The sequence below is a fragment of the Aythya ferina genome (genome assembly GCF_964211825.1).
Source record: "Aythya ferina genome assembly, chromosome: 5".
NCBI classification, from domain to species: Eukaryota; Metazoa; Chordata; class Aves; order Anseriformes; family Anatidae; genus Aythya; species Aythya ferina.
This window is the reverse complement of record NC_140301.1, coordinates 9,752,953-9,774,342: the sequence shown is the minus strand read 5'-3', so window position 1 is coordinate 9,774,342 and position 21,390 is coordinate 9,752,953. Positions and strand designations below refer to the sequence as shown.

The following is a 21,390-nucleotide window of genomic DNA, read 5'->3' as shown; positions in this document are numbered from 1 at the left end:
TTTTCATTTCTGTAGTAGGACAGAATCAGCAGCAATGTAAAATGAAATGGTCCAAGGAACTGTGGTGGGTTGTACCTTGACACATAAAGCTTGGTTGAAGTACTCAAAGTTGAAATTACTAAAACAAAACATCTTTATCTAGTTGGAAAGTATATATAGTCTTCTACTCCTCCTGTATTTATTTGATGTATAGTGAAGGAAGATGTCTTTTTACAATTGAACTTGGTCACCAATACTCCTTCTCATCCTAAATTGTGTTCAGGAAAGGAACTCCTTAGATGTATTAGGCCATGTATGAATGTTTTCCACCAGTTCATTCAGTGATTATGCACCTTGTCTTGTCAAGGGGTATCAAAGCTAAGAGTGCCATACTTTTCTTGAAATGTCAAATGGGTTTAACACTAGCCTGTTATATAGAAAAGACTCAGGTAAGTGTCTTCCATTTCCTGGGGCTTCATGTATCTCTAGGTGGAAAGGTTATGGATCAAATGCTGCTGGAAGCAAGTTCAATCTGAGTGTCAGGACTGTAACTGGGAAAAGAACAAACTGACAATTGCCTTTCAATTTACTGATGATAAATTTCACCTGCCCTGTCTGATGTAAAGCTGGAAGAGCTGTGGATGTTGCATGCCCCAGCTTTCTCTAATGCTTTTGACAAGGTCTCTTAGAGGATCTTAATAGCCAGAGTGGTGAGATAGAGGCTGGCTAGTGGACTTAAAGGATGAGTAGGGAGTTGGTTAAGCTCCAAGGTAAACATGGGTAGAATGGCAAGGCAGTATTTGTTCATCTCCCTTCAGTGTTTCTGGAACAGCATCCGGAGTCCTGTGCTGAGTTCTGTTCTCCCCACAGGGGAACTGGTATATTGGAGCAAGTCCAGCGGAGGGCCACCAAGATATTCAGGGGGCTGGAGCAAGTTACAAGAGTCTGAAAGAGCTGAGCTTCAGCCAGAGAAAGAGAAAGGTAAGGAGTGACCTTAATGTAATGGGATGAGACAAGGAAAGCATGTTTGAAAATGGGAAACTGCTATTGAATATCAGCTTCTGTTAACTACAAGGGTGACTGGATGATGGAGCAGGCTGCAAATACAATCTGAGTAGCTCCCTCTTAGGTTCAAATTTTAGCCAAACAACTGCTTGAATGAACACTGGAGGTCACACCAAAAGTGACATCAAAAGATCATTTCCAGCCTAAATAATCTCAGTCTGTAATACAAGTGGAACAACAAAAATCATTCCAAACACCTATAAGAAGGTTTTTTTGTTCCTTCTTTAAGTGGGGAAATGACAGGAAGCTACTTGGTGCCTAGAGAAATGTGGTCATTGGTTATGTCAGTTGTTATGCTATATTTTTCATATTTAATTCTAAAATGAAAACAGATTTTTAAGGGGAATGTTACTGAAGCTGTTTTCCTCAATTCAGTACTCGGCAGTAAAGTCTAATTTTGATTATATTTCTGATGTGAGATTACGCTTTTTCTGGAATTGTGTAGTAGAACAAATGCCCTTGAGTTTTGGAAGGCCTCTGGGCTAATCATTTGTGTTGCATCTGCAAATTTGAGATTACTGCTCAAAGTGGAAGCAGTTTATATTCCTTTATTTTTGATGCGGGACTGAGATGCGGAACATATCCTCCTGTCTTATCCAATGAGCTCATAAAATGCATGTCTGTTTTGCAATTACGATGTAAAGAAGTATATATGTTCTGAAGTGTTTGGGGGAAATCCTGTTAGTTTTTGTCATAATGAATTGCAGAGAACTTTACCTGATATCTGTCACTTAAGGAGTAGTCACTGCTGGAAATTGGATTTTGGTTTGTAGTGGAAAATTAGCATTGACAACTGCAGTGCTTTGAAGTAGAAAATGAGTGTTCTGTGTAACATGGATATTCTGGATATCCGGCTGTTTTGGCATTATTTAATGACTAATCAGTTTGAAAGAAAGAATATGGTTAACTTTGCAACTTGTTCTTTCAGTCATTTCTATCTTGATAGAAGAATCTATGACTTAATGTTGGATTTACTTGCCTTGAAAATTCAATCTGACTGCTATTTCTAATACAAAAATTGTATGTGAATTTGGTGTTTTGTATACCAAACTTTCCAGCCTGGTAAGGTACAATGAGTAGTTAAATTAGCAAGTTTCAACTGAAGAGCTACTATTTACATGTCTTTCAATTAAAGACATTAAATGTTTCAATTTACCTCATTTGCTTATTTACAAATAAAATTTGCTTCTGCTACCAGGAAACTATTTCTCTTAATCAACCCTCTTGTGATAATCATGGCTCTACATAAGCAGGTTACTATGGTTAAGCTTATTAGGTGGCTTACCAAATGTCCAGTACACAAGCAGCTGTAAGAGCAGATCACATTTCATGGGTTTGCCAGCCTCTAGGGGTCAGTTAAATCTAAAACTACTGGATATTTAAATACCACTGTATGGATAAATGACACACTTATCCAAAAACTCTGTAAAGTTGACCACAGAGTCTTGTGTTTTCTCCATGTTTCTTGTTCTACCCCATTGTGCTAAACGAGGTGAGGGGTGAACTGCATTAAGTCTATTTCTCTTGGAGAACCTTGCTTTCTGTCCCATAGAATTTGAAAGGTCCATCTACTGTTGAAAAACCACTTCAGGAAAAGATCTATTGCTCTTCTTTGTAGGTAGCTTGTGATTAAATAAACACTTGAGAGAAAGCTGCTTTAATGCCTTTTCACACAGTCTACCTGCTGCAAGACATTACGTTGCTTTTTACATTCATCCATGGTAAGTACCCTTAGAGATGAGAAAAATAACTTGAAAACTTTCTCGTTAGTTATAATCACGACTCAGTATATGAGCTGACATGATTTAAAGGAAATGTCTTGATATTGCACAATGTAGTAGTTCATTCTTTTCTGCTGCTTAGTAAAAAATGTTTTTAAGAAATAATTTGCATAAAACAACTGAGCAACTATGTACTAGTATGTGCCTTTCTTTTTTTCAACTTGGCTTCATGAAAGGACAGCAACGGAGAAGCTTGTTTTTGTTGTCTGAAAGTACGTTGGTGTTGTGACAGGTCTTTAAACAAGAACGGACTATCTATGAATACTTAAACTTAATGATCAGTCTGAGGAGAGAATCTTTAGGGAGATGCTGTCATTTCCTCAATAAAAGATTAGGGATGGGGGGAGAACAGTATATAAAAGTGTTCTTATTGTAAATGTTTAGAAGAAACCTTATTATGCTGAATAGTCTTGCAGCTGTGGTATTCATTGTAGATGTGGGAAGCCCTTGAGGTTACAAACACTCAAAGAATGAAGTCTGAGAGGTGTCAGAAATGGATGTTGACTGATCTGTTTTGATGAAAGCTGCTTAAGAAATTTATTTGGTTATTCAGCTTCTGGAAGAAGTTAATACTGAACCAGTATTTTACTTGAGGAGCCATTTTACTGTCTATCCATGCGAGTTTGATGCTTTTTCGCAATGTCTTTCGCAGGATGATTTTCCAAGACTTTGTTTCCCATTCAGTAGTAACCAATAGAGATGCGGAGGACAGTGAAGAAGATTGCCAGAGGAGAAAACCGTGCTGTCCCACCTGAGGGGAAAAAGTGTAGTTATAGTGAATCACTTCTCCATTTCCACATTTATTCCGGAAAGGGAGATTTACACTGATGCTGTGGTGACCAAGCTGATGTGTGAAAGCTGCCTGCCTCAGCATAGATTTTCCATATGCATTTACCATGTCAATCAAACCCATTTCATTATCTTAAGCACATAAATATTGAATGCTCAAGACTAGGGATATAATACACTTTTACTCTACTTTCATAATAGATTTGAGATAAATCATAACTGTGAATATTAACTTGGAATAATTCCCCTAAAGGGGAATGGACTTGGTCCAGTGGTGTAGTTCCTGTAGAAATTGCAAAGAAGGTGGAGGAATTTGGCAGTGATTTGTTACTTGGTTTTTGAACTAAGATTTTCAAAGTGTCCCTGTTTGTATAAAATAACAGGAGCGACTCTTCTGTTATGTGTGAAGTTGAAATCACTTTCTGCAGGTAGCTGCTAGATGACAATTTGCATGAATATTGTTTTGCATTTCTTCATAGCAGATCAAGTACTCTAGAAACAAGCTGACTGTGTTGTGGCTTGCGTTTCTTTGAAATCTGGACAAGCTTGAAAAAGCTGTCTCAGGTAGTTCTGTGCAGAAGCAATTTTAGTACAGAGCCTCATGCAAGATTTCATTTTCTTCAATTTCTAACACTGATTTGTAGAGTGTTTAGTAGATGATCTGACAAATGCTTTAATCACATTACAGTATTGCAAACCAGTAAAACAGGGATGACAACATAGCATGTAAAAAGCTAAGCATACAGGCTGTGATGACTTGAAAGACACTTGCTTCATTCACTGAAGAAATGTGTAATGTCTTCTAGAAGCAGAGATAGGGCCCTGTTTCGGAAAACTAATTAGAGGGGTTTGTGGCTGCTTCAGGTCCTTAAAAGCTCACTGTTCTCCTCTGCCTCTTGCTATAAATATTTAAGCATGCACTTCACCTTCTGGAGAAACTGTTTCTGTGGTGACTCTTCTGGGCTAAGCCTCAACAAGGGGTGGAGGAGGGTGTGTGATATTAATGCAAGTGTTGCAGTGTGTCTGAACAGCTGGCTTCACTGCCCACAGAGTATTTATGAAGTGGGTCACTTTACACCAGGAATGGTGTTATGAGCTCTTTCTGCAGGGGTCTGTCCTAGATACACTTCACTTCTTTATTTTATTACTGTCAGTGAATTAACTGGATGAGGGACTTCAGCTTGCTGAATTCACTGGCAACACAAAATGGACAAAATTTACAACTCCTAACAAGTGTTCAAAACTGCCTTAAAGAAAAAGGGGGGGGGGGGGGTAATTTTAAAGTGGAAAAAGTCGCTACACATTTCATACTGAGATCAGATAGAAATGGTATCTGCAGAATAATCTAAAAGCCAAGTGTATATTGGAAATGGTGAGTGCTTCCTTTTATGTGTTCCTTGAGCTCCAAGGAATAACTTAACTGGAAGAAGGTCCATATTTTAAAAGGAGGAAGTACTTCAAAACCAGCATGGCAGTAGTATATTTCCTCAGACTCAAATCTTGCATAACAAGTATCCTAATATCTTTTATAAAATATTGGTAGTAAATGAAGAGAAAAGGAATTCTGTTCATTGGTGTGAGAAGTTAAATAGATGAAATATTTTGCAGACATTGTCAGAGTTCAGTTCATTGCAATGCCTTGGGGTTGAAAGGGTAGAAACAGTTCCTCTGCTTACAACAGAGTAAGTTGCAGAGTAAAACTCTCAAATGAAAATGAGGTTATAAATTCTACAGAGTAGTGGTACTGTAACTGATAACAGTACTATCTGATAAATATCATGCGTAGGGAAAAATCAAAGTAATTTGTTAGTCTTGAAATTGATGTGAATGGAAGTTTGTGCTTTTAGTGTTTTTTGAGGAGCAAATTTGGTATATACTAGTGGGAAATGAGAAGCAATGTTGGGTTTTTAAAGTATTGGATGATAGAAAATACTGATTGTTCTCAAGCAAGACAATGGCTCAGAAGATTAATTGCTACTTGAATTTAATTGTTTTGGACCTGCTTATCAACTTCCTTATTAGCATGCATATCTTAGGTGTACAAAGCTGATAATTAAACCTTAATGGTACTGAAGAAGTGCAAGTTACAAATAAGAACAGTGTTTTAAGTGTGGTAAGCCTCCTAAAATACAGGCTAAGACAACTTCTGTTAAAGGGCATCAGGGTGACACCTTGTTAACTTAGGGAAAGAAGGTGAGGTCAGTGAAGTTCTTGGTGAGGAACCAGTATTTTGCTTGTGTTCAGGATATGGATTAAAACCATATCCTTGACTGTTTCTTAGGGAGGGGGGGAAAAAGCAGTTTTACATATCGATTGCCACCTTAATTGGAAATGTCTTGGATCTCTATTATAGAGCTTCGTATTTTTTCACAGTATTTTTTCAGGTCATAGCTAAGACGTATAGTTCTGGAAAACATTAAATTTTTAGCTTGGTATTGTGTTTATTTAGATGTTACTTTATTGCATCAGTATTTGTGTTTATATTGTGTTGTTTTTCTGCAGCGTGTTTTACCCTTGTAAGATGAGGGCTTGCCCAAAACAAGCAATAATGGAGTGTAGATGCACCTTTAGCTATTCAAATTAGATATTGGAAATCGAGTATAGTGTAACCTGAACTGATTTTGGCCACTTGAAGATTCCAGGCGTTTAAGGATATTGAGAGATAAATCCGTGTATTCCCTATATATTTCTTACCTGTGGTTCCAAGCTGTAGTTGTTGACCAGGTTAGAAGGAAAATGTCAACAGCCCATGCAGACTGAGAATTAACAGGGATGTATGTGTAAGAGCCAAATGGGAGAAAGCTGCTTGATTTTCTTTATAGATCATGAGATCATACAGCTTATTAGGACCTAGTATTGCAGAATACTATAATTGCAGAACTAGATGCTTTTTTTCTGTGCTTCCTTCAATCATTTGTAATGACCATGACTCTTTTAATTCTTTTTAGAAGAGATCCTTTGTCATCCTCATGTCTCTGCCACACTAGTTTCTATTTGTAGGAGTTAACATAAGATATACCAAGGCTGTTGACCTACAAAATAGGAGAAATTGCATAGTGCATTCCTAGAAAATATACCAAATCGATCTAAACACCTGATAGTCTTGATTGATTTCTTACTCTCTATATTCTGAAAAAATTGCTACAAAAATCATACATTGATGAATATATTCTTATTAGCATACTTTTGAGATGTAGGATATTGTATGATTGAAATGCAACTTGGTGCTTGGAATATTAGTTCTATAAATGGAAGTTCTATTTGGGAAACTCCACTAAATATTCTACTTCTGCACATAACTCCCAAGTTTAAAAAAGCTTCAGTAGTTTAAAAATAGTTAGGAAAAAAATAGACTTTTCTGTAAGATTGACAAGATAGCAATTCACTGTGTTTCAAGAAAATGTTAATATTCAGGCAGTAGTTTTCAAGTGGCAGCGTAAACTTTGCTCACCTGAAGGAATTCACTTCCACTTCCTTGGCAGGGATTCAAATTTTTACTTATTGTGCCTGCTTTATTTGGCAAAGTCTAACAAACACTTCTTTTAATGCCAACACCATATTGCATTTGTCCACTTAGTGATGATCTTAACTGGTAAAACAATGAGTCATGCCCGTACGCACAGACTTGCCTTGGTCTATTACAAATGGTGAATCGCTAATCTACCCCCAGATGAAGGGTCCATCTTTATAAGGATTTAATCAAAATAAAGCAATTGTCAAAGGAGGAAGAGAATTCCTTTCCTCTGTGTCATATTTGCAAAGAATCAAATGTAAAATACTGCTCTACAGGTCAGTGAATGCTATCAAGGTGAAGGACCAGAGCTGTCTGTAACTATGCTCTCAATTGTCTTGTACGGCTCTACCAATAGGGGAGTGGAAGAAGATCAAGTGCCTGTGGCACTTGGAGGGGAGGTGGGGGAAGTGTTCTTAGTTTGAATGATATCAGCCTTAATTCATGGCAACTTCAACATCCTAAGATGGTCTCTCAAATACTTCTGTAGATACCAGTTAAGTGCTTGTTTGCATTTTTTCACAATTACTGCAGGTGAAAAACTCTACCAGCTTTAAGAGCAGTCTTCCATTGTCAACAGCCTTTCTGACAGGTACTGAAGTAAATTGACACCTCAAGCCTTTCTTCTTCCAGCTGTTAGACATGTGAATGCTTTAGTGTCATGTGGTATGTGCTTACTATCCAGCTGTGCTGTAAATTGCTAAATAATGTCCTGAAGTATCTTCGATGACAAAGTGGAATATGGAATAATGACAAATATCAATATACACTGAAATATGATGAAAATGAATCTGGTAGCAAAAGCAGTTGCTTGCTTGGAAGATGGAGTATGGTGTCACAAAATGAGTAGAACAGTACCTAATGCCAGTATCTTTAGTGCTATGAGAAGTGTATATGTAAGTCAGCTAAAGAAATAGGCTGTTCTGCAGTGTGTGAGAGCATCGCGAAATGTCCACTCTCAAAGGACTCCGAGTGCAGTGCAGAGGAACTGCTGCTCCTTGTCCAGGCAGTGATACTTGGCTTGTGTACTATCACTGAAGTTCTTTCTGTAGCCTGTAGTATGTTCCTTGGTGGCTGGATTTAAGCTTCCATGAATAGATGATTGCTTGCTGCTTCTGAATTCCTGCCCTGTGGGTTGCAAATGACTAAATATTTTGTAGGGGAGATGGTTGGAGCTTGTTGTTGGAGCTTATAATGGAGAACAAGAATCTATACAAGCATCTTTTTTTGGGGGGTGATCAAAACCCTTAATGACAAAACTTCATGTAACTTGGTACATTGCTTGGGTTTGATTAGAGTTGGCTCGCTTATGAAAGTGTTTATAACTTTAGGTTATTTAGTGAATGCTAAGCTTTCAACAGACCAAGGTTGCTAATAGTATCTTATTGTAGGAGAATTACTTTGTTTAATGTATTGAGTCAGGTAATGCTATGGACGAACCTTATGAGGTGAGTTCAGAAATGTCTATATATAAAATACTAGCAAATGTCCTTTAACTGTTAGCCAAGAACTGAGTGCTGCATGAGTCTCTGGATGGATTTATCTATCATGCAGTTTAAACTCGTGTGTGACCACTCCGTAAGTAAATAAAACTGGTTCAAACGTATTTAGTGATAAATTGCAAAGATTGTTAAATGGAACTTGGGGAAAACTAAAAGGGTTACTAAATATTCTTTTTTGTAACAAAACATTGACTCACTGGGTTTTGCAGTTAAACCATTCTTCAAATGCTTTAGCTGAAACTGCAGACTTTGTAAAAGGTTTTTGAGAAACACTGACCAACAAGGAAAAAAAAAAAAAACTTGAACAGTATGTTGAACAGTAAATGGCTTGGTTCTTAGTTTTATAAGCCTGTTGATTTATACTTGGTATTACAATTTCTGGCCAGCTACTGAAATCCTAAGAAACAAGAAAGATCAGCCTTTTTCTGGCATGATTTTTCTCTGCTGTCATTTTCCTGTGGCAAGCAGTTTAGCAAGTCACCCTTATTTCTGTATAAAGACATAGTTCTATAGTTGCATCCTTTAATAGTCAGGGATAAATTTAGGGATACACTTGCTAAGCAGTGCACACCATATGGTGGAATTTGCATTTATTATGGGAAAGCAAAAAAAAAAAAAAAAACTTCCTATATTGGTGTAGTGGCTCTCATACACACACGTAAGCATAAGTTTTATCGAGATGCAAGTTGATGAGACAAATGTGCGTCTAGGTTAAAATGAACTTATTTAATGAACTGCAATTTCCTCTCATTAAGAGCAATTGCTGAATGTCTGAATGTCAAGCCAGCATGAGGCAAGGATAATCGTGGGGGATAGTACTGTGAATAAAGTAAATCCTCCTGGAGAGCACGAGTCAAGAGACTTCAGTGGGAGGTAACCAGTGTACAGTAAATTGATGCACAGTAAATAAATGTGATGGAAGGGGCACATACAGTACAAATGGTGTAAGACATTGTTCCGGGAGTGCTTGCCATTGTTATTGGTGAAACGGTACAGATGATACGAGCTCTTCAAATACCGGATGGGAGATGGGAATAACTGGTGAGTTAGAAATGCAACAATGAGTGGTATAAGCAAGGGGTGCTCTTTTTTACAATGCATGCTTTATACTTAGTCTTCTAGTCTGAGCAAAATGAATGGATGTATTGAGATGGCAATTCAGCTTCTAGTTAGCTCTTAATTTTGAAAGATCTTTAGAGGGCCTTCAGCTGTACATGCAAGCCAGGAACATTTGTACTACCTCATGTGGGAATCTACTCTGATTCAACTGTCTGTACAAATCTCTTTGCTTGGTTTTCATCTTGAAAGTAAAGCTAGCCTATTCATCTGGGTTTTCTGCATTATTGTAAGTGGGACTGTGAAGAAAGTTCCACCTGACAATGATGATGAACTTAGCCAATTAACTTGTCATTAAAAAAACCTTTCCTTTAGAATCACTTCAGAGACTGCTTGTGCTCTGCATGTGAAATGCAGTGAAATGTAAATGTCTTGTTAGTTGTCACTGAATCAGCATGAGCAGTAGTAACCCTGTTGTTACATATTGGGATGAAGATACAGGGCTTTCTCTGCAGAGTTATCAGGTGACTGAGCTGTCAATGGAGTTGGTCAATTTATTGGTCTAGTTTTTTAAAGTCCCAGGGCAGTATTCTGTACATGTGTCTAGTGGGGTACTACCTTGCCTGTCATTGTATTGTCAAATATTTTAAAATAAAATTCATATGTACAGGATACTTTTTCTGAACTTTATGCACTGAGATTATGCCTGTGTGTCCTGGTTTCAGTTAGAACAGAATTTTCTTCCTAGTAGCTGGTGGAATGCTGTGTTTTGGCTCGGGATGAGAAGAGTGCTGATAACACCCCGATGTTTTAATTGTTGCAGAGCAGTGCTTATACCAAGCCAAGGACATCTCAGCCTTTCGCTCTGTCCTGCCAACAGGCAGACTGGGGGTGCAGTAAGAGCTGGGAGGGAACAGACCCAGGACAGGTGACCCAAACTAGCCAAAGGGGTATTCCATACCATCTGGGGTCATGCTAAACAATATATAGGGGTGGCTAGCCGGGGGAGGGGGCCAGACTGCTCGGGGTTAGGCTGGGCATCGGTCAGCGGGTGGTGAGCAATTGCATTGTGCATCACTTGTTTGTACATATTAGTAGTAGTAGTACTATTATCACCATTGTATCATTATTATTATTATTGTTATTATTATTTTCTTATTATTATTTTCCTGTCTTATTAAACTGTCTTTATCTCAACTCACGGGCTTCACTTTCCATTTCTCTCCCCTGTCCCAGAGAGGGAGGGGGAGGGGGAGCGAATGGCTGCGTGGTGTTTAGCTGCCGGCCAGGTTAAACCACGACACTGTGATGTACAACAATTGCTAATAGAACAGTGTTCAGAGTGTAAATCCACGCCGAAGTGGGGGAGTATGGATGCTTACAGTAAACGTAACAAACTGGGTGAAAATTTCATAGTTTAAGTGATTAAAGATTTTTTCTGCCAGAAGTCTGGAGCTTTCAGAATGTGTTTCCCTAGTAAAAGTTTGTAGCTGTGCAGTTTTCATACCTCAATATCTCATAGGTGCAAAAGAAAAGCAGGAGTAATTGCTTTGTCAGAAAGCAAACTGTCCAAGACCATCATTCTTGTATTCAGCAGGCTCTTCTTGAATGATGTTACATAGTTCATGTCCTTTTCCAGGTGCTACCGTGTAATCTAGTTCTTACTGACAGATGGCTTATCCATCTATTCCTGAAATGTCACTTTATTGGCGTACTTGCCAGTTGAATATAGAAAGACAGAAAGCTTATGTGACTACTTAGCCTCAGCTTGTGATGAGTTACAGTCATCATGAGGAGGCTGAGGGATGTCAGAAATACTTGTGTTTTTTCTGGGTTTAAGTGAGATTCTAGGCCTTTAGTCACCCAAAATGAATTCACTGGTATTGCGTCCATAGCTGCTGTTCTTCTAACTCAGTGCAGTTACATTTCATTACTCACTGTTTGTTTTGCCTGGCTCTGATGCAAGGAGTACAATGTCTTGTTGTCTTTTCAGTCTGGGTGGGTAGTTCAGATGGCTTTTTTTTTTCTATCTAAAAATGCACAAATCAGGCACTTGAACTGCTGAACCTAAGAGATGAGAGATGATTAGCCTTCTGTCTAAGCATATGTGAGAAGACAGGACCTTAGGCTTTGAGTTAGATGGACTCTAATATTTAACTGTAGATTTCAGGCTGTGAATACTAAACAAGAAGCCTGTAGTTTCCCTCCCACAAATTTACTGCCTCATTCTCCAGGAGTTTTTTGTTGTTTTATTGGAGAAGGGTTCCCTTTTCTAATGATGTACAGGCTTTGGGTTGTTCACAGCTGGGTGTTGTGGGTTGTGCTACACTTGTTGGTCATCATTTAAGAATGGTGAAAAATGACAAGTAACAGTTGAGCTGGACAATGTTCAACCTCTATTTGACTTAGAGGTACTTGGGCTTCTGTGGGGGGTTGGGATAAGTCAGACTGTGGTGTCTTCAGCTTGTAACCATGATTTGTCAGCACTGTCTGCTGTATCTTTGAGGAGGAGGCTAAATATTAAGTATTTTCAATTAAAATATTTTAGTGTCATGTGTAAAGAGAACTTATATCCAGTTGAATGTGTGGTAGTTAAATACCTCTCTGAAAATTTTAGTAGTCCATTAGGCAAATGGTATTTCCATATGGTGTATGTATTACAGCTGACCCAGATATGAGGGCTACAGGGAGCAGGGAGAAAGTGTTCCAGGGAAAAAAAGCATAGTAACCCTTGCATAAAGTACTGTTGTTATGGTGACAGACAACTGGTAAGAGGCTGTAAGCTGAAGACAACTCAAGTTGAAAACTCATCTCTTCCTTAATGATGCAAGGGAAGGAGTTAGTTTAATTTCATATTTTCTGCTCAGGTAGAATATACTACCAGTGTAATCAATATTAACTCCTGCTATATCCTATTTACGGGCCCAGGAATACTTTCTGTCAGTTGATAGAATCAATAAGCTCTTGACAGATAGTTCTTGAGAGAGGTACCTACCTTTCAGTATGCATATTGTGTGGGGCTTTGTTAGATAATGGAGATGCCATGCTGCAAAATTACCATTGTAATAATGACTGCATGTTTCATTCTAGAGAGTTGTGTTCAACTATGCTTCAGATCATTTTTCTTCTCTCAAACAACTCTGCACTTAAAATACTTGACTTGAGCACTGGTATCCTGGTTGAATTACCATTTTGCTCTCTGTATTATGTTTTACAGCAGTTGTGTTGTGATTCATTTTAAAATCAGTTGTGCTTTCAACCTTCTATCCCTTAATCTGGCTGGGGGGGGGAGGGAGTTTAACAGTTGCTTTCTTTAAGTGTTGGTTATATGAAGATATCTCATAGGCTGTACATCTCTGGCAGATGTGTTGCTCCGGTTCCTTTTTTTTTTTCCTTTCTCCTCTTTAACCTTTATGCCCTGTGCTCTTTTTGAAAGTTTACATTCAAGTTACTCAATTTGGGGAGGCATCATAGGGAGGTAGAGAGCAGGGGAGGACTGAGTCAAATGTTAATATTAGAACTAAAAAGCTGTCTCCTTAAAATAAAAAAAAAAAAAAAAAAGCTTTGTTCTACAGTTGGTAGAAGATGGCTACTATGCTTTACTCTTCCTAAGGAGGAAGGTGCTTTATCCTCCTCTTGTGATTCTGCTGAGTTCAGTGGTGCATCTGCAGAGCTGCAAACAGACTAAATATGTTCCCGTCAGTCAATTGTTACATAAATGATAATAGTTATGTTAGATATTGAAACACGTAATTTTCTGTTATAAAATTACATCCCATTGATTCAGCCATCATGAAAAATCAGAAAACCAACAGCATCTCTCAGATGGATTGAAGGACTAAGATGATGTTATGGTAGTGGCTGTTAAGGGCAGGAGAGAGGGAGGAGAAAGTGTTTTTAGCACAGTCTTGTAACCTTTTTGGAGTACTTCTGCCTATGAATTAATCTTGATGTTAATTGCATAATCTGGGTCACTGCTACCCAGCTGACTTCTGCCCAGCTTCGCTCAATCCAAATGTTGTTTTTCCCATGCTTTCCTCCCTCATTTTTCCTGTTCACCTCCATGTCAGGTTTTAATCGTGGAAACTGCTTTCCAGGCTGCTCACCTTGCTGGTTTACCACAATGAGCTCATGGTCTCTGCAGCTCAGAGCTGGTGGTCCTACCTGAAGTGGAAAAGGAGATGGACAAGCGGATGATGCTGCTTGCAGTTTCCTTGTTCAGCCTGGTGGTGGTAACAGACCAAGTGAAACAAGCACCTGAGAAGGCAAGCTCTCAGCCAGCCAGATGCTCTGCTCACCTTTTTGCTACTGGAGAGTTGCTTTGCTTCTCCTTTGCTTCTGCTGTGAGATGGCTTTTTACTTTTTCTGAAGCACTATTTTATCCTTGGTTTTTGGGTTGCATATGCAGGCCATGATATGAGCTTGTAATTAGAAGCTATTCACTTAATTAGATATTTCCTTTAATGCATAAGCTCCAGTGAAAGTTCCTCAGCAGTGACAACAGCATAAATACAACTCTTGTGAAAATCAACACGCTAGGCTTTAATCTTAGTAACTGCACTCTAGAGCACAAAAACGAGTATTAAAATGCCAGTGTATGGGAAGCCCTCAGGAACTTTGTTCCTAGCTTTCTTTTTTCAGGTTTCAAAAATAAATGGTTTGCTTTAACAAGAAGGTTTAATGCAAGAGTCATTTGTGTACAGTTTTCCACATGATGTTCCTTTTTACAACTTTTCTGTAAACTTTTCTGCCACATACACACAGATGTTTCTCTTGTGCATGTTACCTAGGGGAAAATGGTGAAAGGTGAACACTTCTCCAGAACAAGGAAAAAGTAACTTGCTTTCCACTTTGTTTTCTGATGCTGCTATGAATTTACTGCCACACTTGGATGTGACATGTGCTTGCTACTGATGTAATCTGTCAACTGTCCTTACATTTTTCTGTGTGTGTAATAAAAGTCTGAGTGTCATGGTTGTATTATTTCTTCCTTTTGTTAGGATTTACATTTCTTAAAAATAGGAAAGATTTAATGAAACAGTAAAATTTTTGAGGGCTTCACATAAAGCATGTTCAGAGAAAGGTTCCCCAGAGCTGTGAAGCCACAGCTACGCTTAGCTACCAAAAGCACAAGGGATTTCCTGCTTGGGGTGGGATGAGGGATGAACTCTGAGCATCCCTAAGGAGTTGGGTGTAAACCTGGGCTTGGCTCTATGTACAGAGCATGCTCTAATATTCATTGTATTACCCATGTATTTTCTGGGTGGCATAGACCATATCAAGCCCTTGGAAGCTTAACCTTTGAAATTTTCCCTTGGGACAAGGGTTGTGCAAATACAGGTTGTTAATTAACAAAAACAATACAGTCTATAGGGCTGTGCCCCTCAGCCTACAGCTCTGTAATTCCTAGGGACTGTAGTAAATAATTCAAATATTGTGCAGAGTTCCTCTCAAATACCAAACTCAAGATTGACTGCCGGAACACCTCCCTGTGTTCACTTTCATGATTTACTGAAAGATGTTGTATGCTGAATACTCTTTTAAGAAAGCCGTCACAGGATTATCTTCTCTTGATGCTTGCACTGATGCAGAAGGAAGCCTCAGACATCTGAGTGTAATCCCAGTTTGTCACTACAGTTTGTACTTGAAATTTCTTTACTCAAGATGTCAATCCTCTGTGCAAAACAGGTGTAAAGAGCAATTCATTATGCTTCAGGAAAGAGATTTGCCTTACAGATCAAGGAACAGCCTGGAATCTGTTTTTTCTTAAACAAATCGTATGCTAACATCCCCTCTGAAAATGTGCTGAGAGCTACAGCTTTGAGTAGTGTCAGATCAAGTGATTTGCATGGCTTCTGAGTACGTCAGGCACAGTTTTCTTAACTGTTTTTCCAGTCTCAAGTAACATGCCTTCTAAGGGAACTAAATAAAAGAACTTAGGAAGATATTAAATTCCAAGTATGATTAACTACGGGTCAGTGATCTGATAGCTGAATTGGATGAAAGAGTAGAAATTGACTCTAAAAATGCTGGCAGAAGCTTGAAATCCCTATAGCTAATCATCAGCTCCTTTCGATCAGTGTAAGCAACACATGATTAGAAATAGATTTACAAAAAAAGCTTTTAAGTAAAATTATTATTCAAAGCTTGCTACAGTAATCCAAGTTTAGAGGGAAGGTGTTCATTGGCTTTTGAGAACATCAGATAAATAATGAAGTAGGAGTGGTTTAAGATTTGGACTGTGCTAACATCTCCCAGTTTCTTTAGAGCTTAATTATAACTCAAGGCACAAATACAACACTTGGTTGTTTCTTTCATCAAGTATTCAAAAGAAAGCAATACATAAATGAATGCTTGTTTACAAGATTTGTATGAAAACTCTTAAACATGGCCTTCTGAGTGCTTACAGAAGTTGATGGGTTATAATTATAAAAGACACCGATGAATTCAAAAGGAACCAACCACATTTTTTTTTTTTTTTTTTTGTGAAAAATGCTTAGGGGAGAAACAAGTGTTTTTTTTATTTCTTGTTAATAATAGAAAAATAAAGGAAAAATGTTTTAGGCTGGAATATCTAAGTACTGAGTTTCAGACCACAATGTTGAATCTGATGGTCACAATGTTAATCAGTTGCACAAATTGTTTTTCTCAGCCTATGTGATGTGTCAAAAATCCAGAGCAATATGACTCTTGCAAGCTACTGGAAGCCAAGGAGTTGTTAAAGAGACTTCCATGTGGTTAAAGTTGCTATTACTTGGTTTACTTTTTCATGTTGAATGACAGTTAATCAGATAAAAATCGTAAATTACTCTAAGTTGTAAGATACTTGTATTGGGTTGCAAGTGACTGCACTCGAAGTTGCATGATGTGATAAGCTGCTACTGCTTCTGGTGCTTGTTGTATGCTTAACATTTTCACACAACTGAAGACTGTCACCTGTTTGAGTGTTTCTTGTTTTTTCTACTCCAAAAAGACTTAATTTATCTCTTTTCTTTGTGCTTTTAACTGTATTTTTTCATCTTGTAACTGCTGCTAGCAAGTGTCTTCTATTTTTCCCCTAGTACCAGGAAATAACGGCATTCAGTTGAAATCTGTGTTGTCATCTACAGCTTCACTGAGACCTCACAGCATTCAACATCCAGTAGTTGTACTGGGTTTTTAAAACTGCTCCTGTTCCTTTCTGGGCACCTATACGAAGGGGTTAGACTTGGATCTGACAGTCACAATAGTGATTGTTGCACACAGTTCTTGAAAAATCAATTAAACGTCCAACTAAAACCAATTACTTTGTTTTGTGCTTTCTGTCACAAACTTCCAGTTTCAGTGTCTGTCATGGCTGCATAGGAACATGCAGGTCTTGCACCTGAAGGTGGTTATGTGGGTTCAGCAGTAGTTATGAAGAGAAAACACTAAGATGAATTTGCGGAAATATTATTTGTGCACTTACTCATATGTTTTCCTCTAGAGATGCTTGTTTTACAGTAGATTAAAAAGAATTTAGTACAAAAGCAGAAGCCTTGTTTCATGTTGTGGTTATATTACTGCTTTTTTACTATTGTGAGGAGGAAATCAATTCCATGGGTCAAAACATTTCCTTTTTAATCAAGAAAGCAAAATGTAGAGACTTGGTCTTGTGAAGATTTACAGTGTTGTAGCAAATGTACGCATTCGTGAGCATTAGGAACTGTCTCATGCAAAACACATTACATTTAATAAACCATAAATGAGCTGTTCTTAGGGAAACCTGAAAGAAGGCAGCATTTCCATAAGCCAGAAATGTTTGATTGTTTTTTTTATAACAAGTTCTTCTTAAAAGAAGGAGCATGGGCAGGATATTCACAGTGAATTGTGCGACATGCCACCAGGATGGACTAATGTGCTAAAAGGAAGCTACCTCCTTCAAGTTCTATATTCAAAACCAACATTTTATACAACGCCCATTTTGCTCTTAGGCCTGTCATTGCTGCTTGGTTCATTTTAGTTATTTATGAGGTAATTATATTCAGCTTCAAGTGTGTAATGGAACAAATGACTCCCATGGCTCAAATAACTTTGTTCTGCTGCAGTATGGCAGTCCCATGCATAGAGTGCTTGCTATTCAAGTTGGTATGTTTGTCGGTACCAAATGGTGTTATGACAGTAACACCGAAAAGTTGTACAATTCCTTACAAATGTGTAGCTTAATGGCTCAATTTGTGAATAACTGGCATTGTTTGTTTATGGCTTGGATCACTGTGGCAAGACTGGAGGAAAAAAAAATAAATTAAACTCACTTAACCAGAAAGCTTAGAGAATCTGTATCTCCAGCTGTTGGGGCATAGTCCTGGACAGGCTGTTCTTGGTGAACAGGCTTGCGTGTGTATGTAGGCTAGATGATTTCCAGAGGGCCCTTGAAATTAAATTTCTGTGAAGAGGTGAAAATTCAGGACAAGGAGGAAATTTCCAAGAGCTGTCTTGCCCCAGCTGAATTGAAGATGATGGGAGGGTTGGGCAAGGTAATGTCAGTGCTGCAGCTTGCTTCAGTGCTGAAGAGGATACGTGAGAAGAAGCATGTGCTGGGATGATGGCATCGTTTTCTGCAGGCCTTTGCTGTTTGAAGTGTTCACACAGAGTGCTTCCTCTGACTGAGAAGTCCAACTTCTCTTGTACTTCCCCCTCCCTTCCCTGGCAAGCTTTAACAGTGTATAATTTTCCTTAGATTGTATAATTGCAAAACCCCATGATACAGGATAATTAGTAATACAAAGTGCTGTGTCTATTCAAAATTATGAAACAGCATTTTTATCTTAGGAAGTTCGATGAGATCTATACTCCATATTCAGGTCGGACCTGTTCTCAAATCTTGAGATCTGTTAGGACAACTGGGGAGGTTCCAGATGCCCCATCCCTGGAGGTTTTAAAGACCAGTTTAAATGAGGCCCTGAGCAACCTGACAGAATGGGTGGTGTCACTGCCTATGGCAGAAGATGAGAAACCAAGTGAGCTTCAAGGTCCCTTCCAACCCAAGCCATTTTAGGACTGGGAATGTAACTATAACTTTGCAAAATGATAGCTCTTACTCATACTCCACGTACTCTCTAAAGTAGATACTGATATTCTTGCTGAAACTATTCTTTAGTAAAGACCACGTGTTCAGTTTTGAAGTGCACTGGTGCCATCTTGGTGCAAAACTCTCAAGGCCTAAAAATAAGTATTCTGCACAGGAAATCTGTGCCTAAGAGCATTGCAGGTACTGTAGTAAATATAACCGAGACTAATAAACAGTACTTGGCAAAAAAGAATTCAGGTTTTCAGCAAAGCAGTATTTATTTCACAACATAGGTTTTGAAGAAAAATGTTTTGCTGTTCCTCTTTTTATCTAAGTAGTTTCAATGAAATGTTTGTCTCACAGTACATCTGTAATGCCCAAGTTCTGAAAATAGTGATGTGTAATACAACATGATCAAAGGGTTCTATTAAGCAAATGTCTAGTGAAGTATGTGATCTCATAGAACCTCTGGAAGTACTTTCAGACTGATTTTTATTGAAGAACTCATGAAAAAACTAGCATTTGAAGTCTAATAATATAAATGGTGTTTTTTTTCTTTTTACCAAGGGAAGTTTTGCGATGGGCATAATTATAATGAGGAAAGGAGAAGAGGTGATAGGAAAAAAAATGGGGTCAGGGTGAATGAGAGGCAGAGATAAGAACCTTCTGAAACCGAAATCTTTACTGAATATTTGAGATATGAGTATATAGAAAGAGAGAAGTTTGAAAACCTTGCATTTCAGTATGCTAGGTAAGCCTTTTTGGTCTATGTCAAACACAAATGAATAAGTAATGTAAACTAGAAGTCATTTTTCCTGGGTTTTGTGCTTACATTGTATTGGGGAAAGATACAGGCAAAATGAAACTGTTCACATGCAAATAAAAAAAATCATCCCATCCCCAAAGGACTAGAAAGCAGTATAAATGAGTTGCTTTTTTGTAAGAAATATCTTCATCTGAGTATCAAACTACATATATACAACTTGATATTCACTTAGTTCTAGTTTTACAAAGTAAAACTAAGGGCTTTCAATTTTCTGTGCAGCTCCCAGATAAAATGTGGGAGTTAATTTAAATGAGTAGCTGGTGTGGATTTATGATGCACCATTATGGGAAGCCAGAAAGGGATTTGAGCAATCCTTAATGTGTTTTTTTTCTATTACTTCTGTACAACGTGTTTGCGCATATATGTATTCATTTTGTCTCTAGGTTTATACTTTTCCTCTGTGTGTAAGTGTAACTTGACAGCTTAAAAAACAAAGTGTTTTTAATGAGGAAATGAGGTTTTTGTGTGGAATGAAGGCAAAAACTTAGTGATCAGACAGTTGGACAAAATGTGCTTACTAAATGCTAGAGGTGAACTTCTGGGTCTCTAGTAGGTGACAGCACAGTGATCAGTACTATTAAATGTTAGTGGCTGCATAGACAATAAGGATTTTTGTTACCAGTGATCTTTTTCTATTAGCATCAGTCAGGGTTTTTTCTGCACTATTAGAAACACTGTTTACAGTTTTCATGTAAAATAGTGACTTCTACAGATGTGAAGGAGTCATAAGTAACAAGTTATTAAACTTGTTGGAACTATTAACTACTAAGTAGAAATTTCAGAGATGGAATTATGCCCTCCAACATTTTTATGTGAAACCTCTCAGACTACTTATTGAAAATTGTAAACAGTCTGGAAGGGCTTATGGCAACAGATAGCTGAAGATGTTTGTAAACCAAGGATTAAATGATAAAGCTTTAAAAGCAGAAAAAAATGATAAATTGAAACACAGCTCCTTAAGTAGAAATTAAAAGCTGCACATAGTCTATCGTGTTGCTTTAATAGCTTTAAAGTCTAGTTAAAAAACTGTGCCAACTTTAGATTTAGATCTACCTTAATTTTCCATGTGGCTTCTGTATCTCCGCAATTAAGGTCCTTTTGGATTGTGAAAACTCTGCAGGCTGACTTGATCTTCTGGGGACTAAACAGTGTGGAGTTCTCAAGGAATTCTTCAATTTCCTTGAAGATAGTTGGCACTCTGCAGTGGAAGTTGATATCCAAGCTCATATGGACACAGATGTGGTCCAGAATCTCCTTACACAAGAAGACAACATAGGCTAGAGCAAGAATAAACCCCCAAAACGAACATTCTTTAGCAGAACTTTTTAGAAATACTGTCAATTTGGTATTTGCAAATCCAAAATATTCCTTCAATGAAGTTCTTACTTCGTATCTTCAAATGTACAAACTCCTTTCTCTTTACAGTTGAAAGGAAGGCAGAGTAGAGCTTAGACAGGTATAACTTACGCATATTTGAATACAAATGTTTGTTACAAGTTTTTCCTTAATTTTTTACTACTAGTAAATTTTCTTCTCAAAGGGAAATCATACGCTGAATCTTTCATAACATGTTCAAAATATATGAAGTTGCAGAAACTATACCAATTGAATAGTACTGCATAGAAAACTAAGATCTGAAAATGCAAATGGTTTATAAATGTCCATAGCTCAAATTTTTCACTGAATTCCTGGCTCTTGCTGTATTTGGGGGTAAATAAATTGTTAATGTAAATTTCTCAGAGGTAGGGGAAAAGGTGTTTGAACAGTAGCAGATTATGTACTGTCCAGGTCTGTTTTACCTTGTAAGGGAAGCAAAGCAGATATGAGTGTTAGCTTTTACACTCCAACACTTC

At 37.9% G+C, this 21,390-nt stretch overlaps 1 protein-coding gene across 1 annotated transcript in view; it reads left to right on the top strand.

Moving 5' to 3' along the window:
• The first annotated feature begins 635 nt into the window (after positions 1 to 635).
• Positions 636 to 21,390, top strand: part of ANO3 (anoctamin 3) — a 233,326-nt gene continuing 212,571 nt past the window's right edge. Inside the window, exons 1-2 of the mRNA XM_084520759.1 lie at positions 636 to 749; positions 850 to 960. Coding sequence (XP_084376885.1) covers positions 722 to 749; positions 850 to 960 — 139 coding nt within the window. The 5' untranslated portion in view covers positions 636 to 721. The remainder of the gene's footprint in view (positions 750 to 849; positions 961 to 21,390) is intronic.